The sequence below is a fragment of the Maniola hyperantus genome, chromosome 17 (genome assembly GCF_902806685.2).
Source record: "Maniola hyperantus chromosome 17, iAphHyp1.2, whole genome shotgun sequence".
NCBI lineage: Eukaryota > Metazoa > Arthropoda > Insecta > Lepidoptera > Nymphalidae > Maniola > Maniola hyperantus.
In genome coordinates, this window is record NC_048552.1 from 2,722,648 (window position 1) to 2,732,816 (window position 10,169).

Here is a 10,169-nt window from a genome sequence, read left to right on the forward strand (position 1 = left end):
GCTAACGCTGTTTTGCTTTCAGTTTACTATGCTTAGGTTTAGGTTTAAAGCACCGCTTAAATCCAGCGGCTCCTTGCGACCTGTTTGATGTCGTCTGCCCACCTAGTGGAAGGTGGTCTTCTATCGCTGCGCTAGTCGGTGCGACGTCGCCACGATGTAGAAAATATTTTATAAGTATTTTCTTATATTTCGTACTCCGCGGAGGTCGCCATTCTAGCACCTTGGGACTCCAACATATAGGTATATCGGTTTTTCGAACTCTGTGCCCTGCCCATTGCCACTTACCTTCTCAATTGATGAAAATTAATGCATCTACCATAAGATGCATTAATTTTTATCGATATTTATTATCGGAGATGTCTAAGATGGAATAAATAATTAACTAAGTAGGTATAACCAGCGTGGTTAGCCTGCCATCGTTCTAAGGATTTTTGAAAATTCAACGCCAAGGGGATAAAATAGGGGTTTGAAAGTGTAGTCCACGCGGACGAAGTCGCGAGCATAAGCTAAGGTCCAATAAAGGAAACCAAAAAAGTTTTTTTATAAACAGACACACTACTATTACTAGAAGAGGCACTTATTCAGATCAAACAAATATCTACCTAGTTATCTTGTAATGGTTCCAATTCCTTACAGTGCCAGTAGTTCAGTAGTTTGTAGAACAATTCAGTCATACGACCGTGTTGGAACTTAGAATATAAAAAAAATAGATTAAAACTAAAGATTCATTACCAGATATGTTTTATATGTACCATTATTATATTGTGTCAAAATAAATTATTAGGACTTAGAATAAAAAAAATAGATTATAAAAACTAAAGGTTCATTACCAATAATATTTTTGTCAAAATTATTGTTTTTCACTAGAAGTGATCTCTTAAACAAATTGATAAGTATTTGGTTTTGAAGTGTTTTGAGATAATTATCTATCTGAAATTAATTCTTATTATTAATAGAGCAAAACAATAGTTGATAGTTATTTTTCCGCATTAAAAAAAGGAGGACGTTATATTGAGAATCTCAGACAAAATTCTGTTTTAAAACGTTTTTAACTTTATCGCAATGAATAGGACGTTTGAAGTGATTATAGTTTGTTATGTTTGTTTTGTTGTTTTTGTTTTTATTGACTTTGGTGAGGCTAATCAAGCCCAAAAGTTGAGTAGACCGAGAAGATATTTAAGTTTCCAAAATATTTCGAGATTTTTCGTAAGTATAAGCTCCATATTTGTGTGAAAGATTTAGGTTGATGCTGAATTTTTTTTAATACAACTTAGCCCTTGACTGCAATCTCACCTGATGGTAAGTGATGATGCAATCTAAGATGGCTGCGGGCTAACCTGGAAGGGGTAGGTATGGCAGTTTTTATTAAACCTCCTTGGTTTCTACACGTCATCGTACTGGAACGCTAAATCGCTTGGCGGCAAAGCCGTGCCGTGATTTAGCCGTAACTAGCCACGGCCGAAGCCTTCCACCAGGCCAGATCAGAAATTTAGAAATTATAAAATTTCAAACCTCTGCCAGGAATTGAACCCGGGGCCTCTCACTATTAAGACCACAGTGCTTACTACAGCGCCAGGAAGGTCGTCAAAAGCCAAAAAATTCTTCAAAAGCTGCATGGTATTGGAGTTTCCTTTGTGCACGGTTAGCGCGGGTGACGTGCGGGTGTGCGGGGTGGCCCCCCGCCTCATACCCCGATTGCCATCTCAACCTGTCACGGACCGTACTGGGAAGGTTGCAACTTTTCGTGCGTATTCGTAACATATAAACACATAAGTCTGTTGCAGGTGCGGTTAAACTTCAAAGCGAACATGGTGCCGTTCACACAGATCTTCGCCCAAGCTCTGGGGTTCCGAATGAACTGGGACGAGCCTCCTGACTCCTTCCGTCCATACAAACACCTGAGCCGAAGAGCTGTTTATAACAATTTGGAGATATTGTTGGACAGGTACTACATCAATATTTTTTTCAACTGGCTTAACGACTCTGGGTCCTAGCTCTTTTGAGCCCTTTTACTTACTGTTTATTCATAACTATTCGTGAATTTAGATTTTTAGAAAATCTCGGATTTATATATACCTACGTACCACAAGGCATCACCAAGGTCTGCACCCGTACGTAGTCTAAATTGCACGGATACGTACTACTCGTGCGCGATAAGTTGAGACTCGCCTGGAATGCAACCCTCCGCCAGCTTCCCCTGTAACTTCCCCTCAAGCTCCCGTGTTGTACTGTAGACAACGCCATTTTTTTAACACCTTAGTCTTACTTACTTGCTTACGTCACGCAACGACGACGCGCTCCGATTTTTGTCTACAGTACAACCACGCGTCTGTGGCGTCACCGACTTATTGCGCACGAGTAGTATACGTATACGTGCGGATTTGCGTCCTCATTTCTGATTCGAACCGCTAAGATTTGGAACACCCTTCCAGCATCAGTTTTCCCCTCCAATTATAATATAGGTACCTTCAAGTCAAGAGTGAATAGGCATCTTTTAGGCAAGCGCGCTCCATCTTAGGCTGCATTACGACATGCCACCAGGTCTGATTGCAGCCAGCGCTAGTCTATAAATTTAAAAAAAACTCTCAGCCCGGCGATAAAACTATCTCAACTACACACTCGCTCATCAACTCATTCCTAGTTTTTAGCTCAACTTGTTTCTCGCTAACAGACAGACACATGTTTTTTTTTTATTTATTTTACAGAAACGGTTTAGATGGCTTCCAATGCATTCGCCGAGCTATTTGTGAAATAGAGGAAATAAGTCAACCACAATCCATATACTTTAAAATTCTGAAAATAATATTCAGGTACGTAGTACATTATCTATTACCTACTCCAAATTGATTAACTTGTCTTGTAACCTTTGACTTTGGCTTCTCTTATTTTATTTATGAATTGCTAAATGTGTTGCTGATCGCAAATCTCGAGAACAGCTGAACCGATTTCGTTAATTCTTTTTTATAATATTCCTTAAAGTACGAGGATGGTTCTTACGGAGAGAAAAAGTTAAAAAAAATCCTGACAAAGAATCAACTGTTAGGCGGTACGAAGTTCGACGGGGCAGCTAGTCTAAATATTATATGAAAGGAAAAGGTGACTAACTGCCTGACTGACTGATCTATCAACGCACAGCTTAAACTACTGGATGAATTTTGGCATGCAGATAGCTATTATGACGTAGGCATCCGCTAAGAAAGGATTTTTTTAAAAATTCAACCCCTAAGGAGATGAAATAGGGGTTCGAAATTTGTGCCGTTCACGTGGACGAAGTCGCGAGCAAAAGCTAGTAACTTATAAACTTCCCACTCCAGCTTTTGTGTGTTCAGTGTTTTAGCAATAACATGCCATGTTATTAAGGCAACACCTGTAGGGTGTACTATCTAGATCTATAATATGCCTACTGCTCTACTGCTTTGCCGATACTTAGATCGTACTTAGGTTGTTTGATAGCGATGTGGTGGCTCAGAACATGGCTGGTTAATACTAAATCGCCGACTCGCGCTTGGCCGGTTTTGTCGATTACAAGTTAGTCCTTGACTGCGATCTCACTTGGTTGTACCTATGTGATAATGCGAAGAAGCGGGTGGGCAAGAGAAATTCTTGGACCTAGAAAGCTGAAATATTGCACAGTGTTTTCCTTCGTGATTTCGATAAAGAATAACGCCGGATTTTTCAAAATACAGGGTGTAACCAAAACACTGGCAAAAACGATGCCAGCTGATATTACTGATGATTACTGATACCACAAAAAAACGCGAAAAAAAACGTTTAAAAATCCTATAATTTTGCAAACGTTTACGATAAATTGCAAATAAAACATCTGATTGACGCTCTAGCGTCAACGAACGTTGGGAAAATAGATCACTCGGAGTCAATGCCGCGTCATCGGCGGGGCATTGACCCGAGTTTTGCACGCTATACATTGCCGGTTTGAAAAATTCTAAATCACTAAAAGTACAAAACAAAGCAACTGTTTACTGGTATTGGATTGTGTTTAGGTAATATCATAATAACGCTAATTTATTGCTAGCGTTCTGGTTACATCGATCTTCTATCTAAATCTAAATATACAACTGACTGACTGATCTATCAACGCACAGCTCAAACTACTGGACGGAACGGGCTGAAATTTGGCATGCAGATAGTTACTATGACGTAGGCATCCGCTAACAAAGTATTTTTGAAAATTCAACTTCTAAGGCGGTGAATTAGGGGTTTGAAATTTTGTAGTCCACGCGGACGAAGTCGCGAGCACAAGCTAGTCCTGTAAAATCCTATTCTTCCTTATTCCAGAAATCATTCATCGGCGACGGACAAATGGCATAAATACACATTGGAAGACTGTCAGTTATCAATCAACGGATGCCCTTTCTCCATGCTGGATGTGGCCCCCTACACCGATCTTTAGAAATAAAGAAAATTCATCGCAATGTTGTTTATTTACTTCTTTCTGAATCAACGGAAAACCTACATAATATATCCAATGAACCAAAAGTTTAATTTGCGTAATCCGCTGAAACAGATTCGGCGGTGTTCCCACTAGATTATAACATGGGGTTATTCAAGGGGCGGACCAACAAATTCCTAAAAGGCCGGCAACGCATCAGCGGTTCCTCTGGTGCTGCAAATGTTTATGGGCGGTGGTAATCACTTATTTTATTTTTATTTTATTTATTAGGAACACACACAATACATTAATTTAACACAAACTACGACACTTATAGACAAACACAGGCTGATAAATGTATCTATAAAATGTGTACACAGCATTTGCAAAATATCTAGACAAATAAAAAGAACTTAACTAACTACTTAACTAAACAATTAATAATTAAGTTACTTAGGAGATGAACCCACCGTAAAATGATAAGAGCTTTTTTTTGAATGCAGTAGCTGAGTCATGAAATCAGGTGACCCGCCTGCTCGTTTGCTCGCTATATATATTAAATAAATAAAAATAAAAATAAAACAGGTAGAATATCATCACTTTTGGCCACGTACTAGGTTTAGGTAGGGTTTGGTATTAGGTTAAATTAGACAAAAAATTCAACTTTTTTTTGATAACGATGAACATAATATACAAAGTAATAAAAAAGAATATTGTTAATAATGAATATAATTTACATAGAGAAATATAAATAATTATGTAAAAAGGGTAACGCGAAAATTTTATGAAAACTTACTAATGAAGGCCTCTAGTGAATTCCCTCCACTAACGAGACACGTCTGACTGTTTTATAATCAAATCATTTGTTAGATGTATCTATTCAAACACTTTTTACATATATTTTTCATTTTTTTATGTATTTTCCTTTCATACAATTTTGACTTTTTGCTCAAACAAAAAGCTTTAATGAATACCTTGATTATGATGGAACAATTGGGTATTTGACTCCAATTTTTGTTTTACTTTATTATAAACTAGGATAAAAATAACGACGTAAACTGAAAAAACTAATTAAATCGATCAAATAACAAAAAAGTTATACCTAAGCATTTAAATATTTCTGATTAGACAGAGATAGCGATATAGAATTTTGACGTCACACCTTACTAATGCCATAGTAGCTTCGTGCGGTGTCATACAAATTTTCGTTTTGCGAGAAAGGTAAGAAAATGCCTGTAACTTTGTAAATTTTTGTTGGATTTTAATATTTTTCAGCGTACGTCATTTTTTTTATCCTAGTTTATAATAAAGTAATAATATAATTATCAAATTCAAAAGTAGAAAAATACCCAATTATTATACCCACTTCTCAGAGTGAGAAGGGTTTTGGCCATAGTCTACCACGCTGGCCATGTGCGGATTGGTAGACTTCACGCACCTTTGAGGAAAGTTATTTTTGTTGTGACTTTTTCCCTCGTTGTAACTACCTATCAGGTTGTTAGAAATTTAAAAAGTAGATTTTTTCTAAACAGTGTCCATGAAACTTCATATTGATTTTAAAATAGGTATTCAATGAGGTCCCACTTGCACTAGAGGTTTTTTTTGTTGAGGGACCCTAAAATACTTTTTTAAACTGAATATAGCGGTAATCAGATTCTATAACCTATTTGGCTATCCTTAACACAGATCTAAAAATCTAGCTAGGATAGCCAGTTCTTGATCTTGTACCATTTTTAATATTGTATATGTCAACAAGCTCGCAAAAAAAAAAAAAAATAACCGTGCCTTCCGACTTTACAGGTGTAATATTTTATTTTTAAACTAGCTTATGCTCGCGACTTCATCCGCGTGGACTACATAAATTTCAAACCCCTATTTCACCCGCTTAGGGGTTGAATTTTCAATAATCCTTTCTTAGCGGATGCCTACGTTATGATAGCTATCTGCATGCCAAATTTCAGCCCGATCCGCCCAGTAGTTTGGGCTGTGCGTTGATAGATCAGTCAGTTAGTCAGTCAGTCAGTCAGCCACCTTTCTTTTTATATATTTGGAAGAGCTGTGACCAGACGCATGGATGGATAGATGAAGTGGACAATATTATTATTAACTGGATAATAATTTAATACTACTTATACTATATTTATATTTATGAACTCAGTATTTTTTCTTCTTTCATTTGACATCCCACTGGATACAATAAGAAAAAAAATTTAAAGACCGCCACTTTTTGGATGTAACATTCGTCAAAACGATTTTGTTTGTATGAAATGTATTCAATTGACACCTCATTCATCAAAATCGGCCCAGTAGCTTAGCAGCTTCAGTGGAACACACATAGATACAAATATACATATAAAGACTGCCAAAATCATAACCCTTTTGGCTTTGACGTAGTCGGGTAAAAAATACATCAACCAAACCACCAATAAACAGATTGCCAAATAGGGAATAGTGCGAAGCCCTATATAATCCAGTAGTTTGGCCAACTAACTAATGACAATACCACAAAATGGATGTTCCCTAATAAATTCCGATTGCATTGAAATCAGTTAATCCCACGCTAATTGTTGAGTCGCCCGTCGGGACGCGGCTCGTGATAGCGTCCGTCAAATACTGGCATTAGGTAGTGTTGCATTTAGTTACTATTAGTTAGTTATATACAAATTACAGTCATCATCATCATGATCAACCCATCACCGGCTCACCACAGAGCGCGGGTCTCCTCTCAGAGTGAGAAGGGGTTTGGCCATAGTCTACCACGCTGGCCATGTGCGGATTGGTAGACTTAACACACCTTTGAGAACATTATGGAGAACTCTCAGGCATGCAGGTTTCCTCACGATGTTTTCCTTCACCGTTAAAGCAAGTGATATTTAATTAATTAAAACGCACATAACTCCGAAAAGTTAGAGGTGCGTGCCCGGGATCGAACCGCCGACCCCCGATTAGACCTCCAACATTACAGTACGCGGCCGAAAGTGATGTACATCGACCTTTAAAAGAAGATAACAGATTTGTAGGGCTTTGTCCCTGTCGTTGAGACCGACAAAACGTCATACTGGAACGAGTGACAGAGACAACGCTCTACAAAGCCGAAATGTCATTCTAAAGGCTGATGTACATTACTTTTTACCCCGTACTGTAGACACCGCGGTTACACCGCGTATGATAGATGTTGGGGTCCCAAGGTGGTGGAATGGCGACCTCGCACCGGAAAGCGATGAAAGAAAGAAAAGACGTTTATTTTGCATACTGTGCCACACATCACATCTTATACTAAGAGCTGGTTATTCCGGCGCTTATTCCACCTGAGCATAAACCCAACCCACTTCAAGCAAAAGAAGCGCCGGAACAAACTATCATGTATGGTACCACCCGAAAAAGGATCCTTTATGCTGTATTATTGATTTTTTAGCTATTTTTAGAACACCGCTTTGGTCATATTATATTAAAATGACATAGCTATTCTCTGATGAAGCATAAGCTTCGTCAGAGAATAGCTGTGTCATTTTAATAATACCAGTACATTCTAATACTAGTTCGATTGCCGATTTAGGTTTTTAAAAACCCTTTGATTTTCCAAGATAAAAAGAAGATTCTTTACCGTGTTGCAAGCTATATCTGTACAAAATGACCGTGAAAGGCTATCAGACAGACAGACACACTTGTGCATTTATAGTACTAGTATGAATTTCAGCAAAATCGGTTGAACGGATGGGCCGTGAAAAGCTAGTATACAGACAGACAGACACACTTGTGCATTTATAGTACTAGTATGAATTTCAGCAAAATCGGTTGAACGGATGGGCCGTGAAAAGCTAGCATACAGACAGACAGACACACTTTCGCATTTACAATATTAGTATGGTTAATATCCTACGCAATGATAGGCAAAGCAATACTAAAATCTATATCATTTGGAAAGCGATTTCCCTAAATCTCTCTGCTAACAGCTTTAATATAGCTAGAATATTCCAAGAGACCAATTTACCCTTGATGTTCGAGTCTTATCGATATTGGATGCATGTACAAGCCCTATAAAATTTTCTACGCTAAGCATTGCATATACATTATACACCCCCGTAAAACCTATAGCGAGCCTTGCACCCATCATGTAGTCAGGGTGCAGACTCAAGGCAATACGTCTACTTTCATACATCTATACATACACCGAAAAAGACTCGTCCGATAGTTCACTGATCGATTTATCAACGCACGGCCAAAATCGTGATGGATTCGAATTGAATCTTAGGGTGATATTTTTATTATTAATTTATATTAAAGTAGCTGAAGAAAAAAATCTGATATATATTATTATTTTATTTGTTTTTATAATTTATGATTTAAGCCTATGACAATTAAATATTAAAATTACAATTCAAAAATATTATCTGAACTACCGTAACGAGGCAGGTTGCCCAGAACGTTGGCTGCGTTACCTCGTTGAATGGCCAGACTAATAATATGCTGACCGAGGTAACTGCCAGCCCTCCGGTCCCCCGTGGATTCCGCGAGACGGGATGACATTATTTGATTCCTTATAAAAAGTTTCTGACATTAAATCAGTACCTCAGTACCCTTATTATAAATGCGAAAGTGCGCTTGTTTGTTGGTTTATTGGTTTGTTGGTTTGTCCTTCAATCACGTCCCAACGGAACAACGGATCGGCGTATTTTTTGCATGGATATAGTTAAAGACCTGTAGAGTGACATAGGCTACTTATCCCGGAAAATCCAAGAATTCCCACGGAATTTTTAAAAACCTAAATCCACGCGGACAAAGTTGCGGGCATCAGCTAGTATAAAAAAATTTTGTCGTGTCTGTAGTCTGCGCAGAGTTTCAGGAGTGCTGGAGCGTGACCGGGGTATGAGGCTCACTTAATTTACTGAAGTGATGTTCCGTACAACAAAGTCTTTGCGCGTTTTTATGGGAATACGAGACATACATTCTGACGATCTGATTCCGGTGATCAACGATGCGTGGAACTTTTTTAGGGTTCTGTACCCAAACAGTACCAACGGGGCCATATTACTAAACCTCCGCTGTCCATCCGTCTGTCTGTCAGCGGGCTGCATCTCGTGAACCAGGGACAACCCTCTACCTCCCATGGCCCCACCAACCTCTCGGTTATATGAGTCGAACGCCCGCCCCGTTCTTGCTCTTGGCGTTTTCCGGGGCGCCTTCAACAAATTATTTTATCTCTACTCCTTGTCCTTTATGCTCACGCTACCCCCTTGGGGGCTAGACGTCATTAGCACAGCTGAGATCCCCGCTGCTGCTCCTCCGAGGTTCCGACCTGGCACCTGTACGCTCCGCGCTGCTTCGCCTCTTGTGCCAATTTCCGTAGCCTGTTGTAGTTCCCCGCCGATGAGACGAGGTCCATCTAGAAGACTGGACCCACTTCTCCGCGTACGATCCCATCCAACATCGTCACCCGCAAGTCTTCAAAAAGGGGACACTCTCAGAGCACGTCATGATGCCTATCCTCGTCGCCAAAGCCGCACTCGCACGCCAGGCACAACGTCATCCCATGCAGGCGTACCCGAAAACAGTGTAGGTTACCTACCTATCTCATGAACCGTAGGTACTTAATTGTTAGAGAGTTGAAATTTTCACAGAATGTGTATTTCTATTGCCGCTGCAACAACAAATAATAAAAATTACAAAATGGCCGCCATGTAGATTAAAAAAAATTAAAAGTAATACTTAGTACATAATCTTGTACGATGGTACGGAACCCTTAGTGTTAGAGTACGATTCGCACTTGACCGGTTTTCTC

The 10,169-nt window shown here is 39.1% G+C and overlaps 1 protein-coding gene across 1 annotated transcript; it reads left to right on the forward strand.

Annotated features, from left to right (window-relative positions):
* Window positions 1-1,062: 1,062 nt before the first annotated feature.
* Window positions 1,063-4,411, forward strand: LOC117990117 (uncharacterized). Its single transcript, XM_034977567.1, has 4 exons — window positions 1,063-1,206; window positions 1,785-1,945; window positions 2,706-2,810; window positions 4,297-4,411. Exons 1-4 carry the CDS (start codon window positions 1,063-1,065, stop codon window positions 4,409-4,411), a joined length of 525 nt encoding a protein of 174 aa, XP_034833458.1.
* Window positions 4,412-10,169: the final 5,758 nt, after the last annotated feature.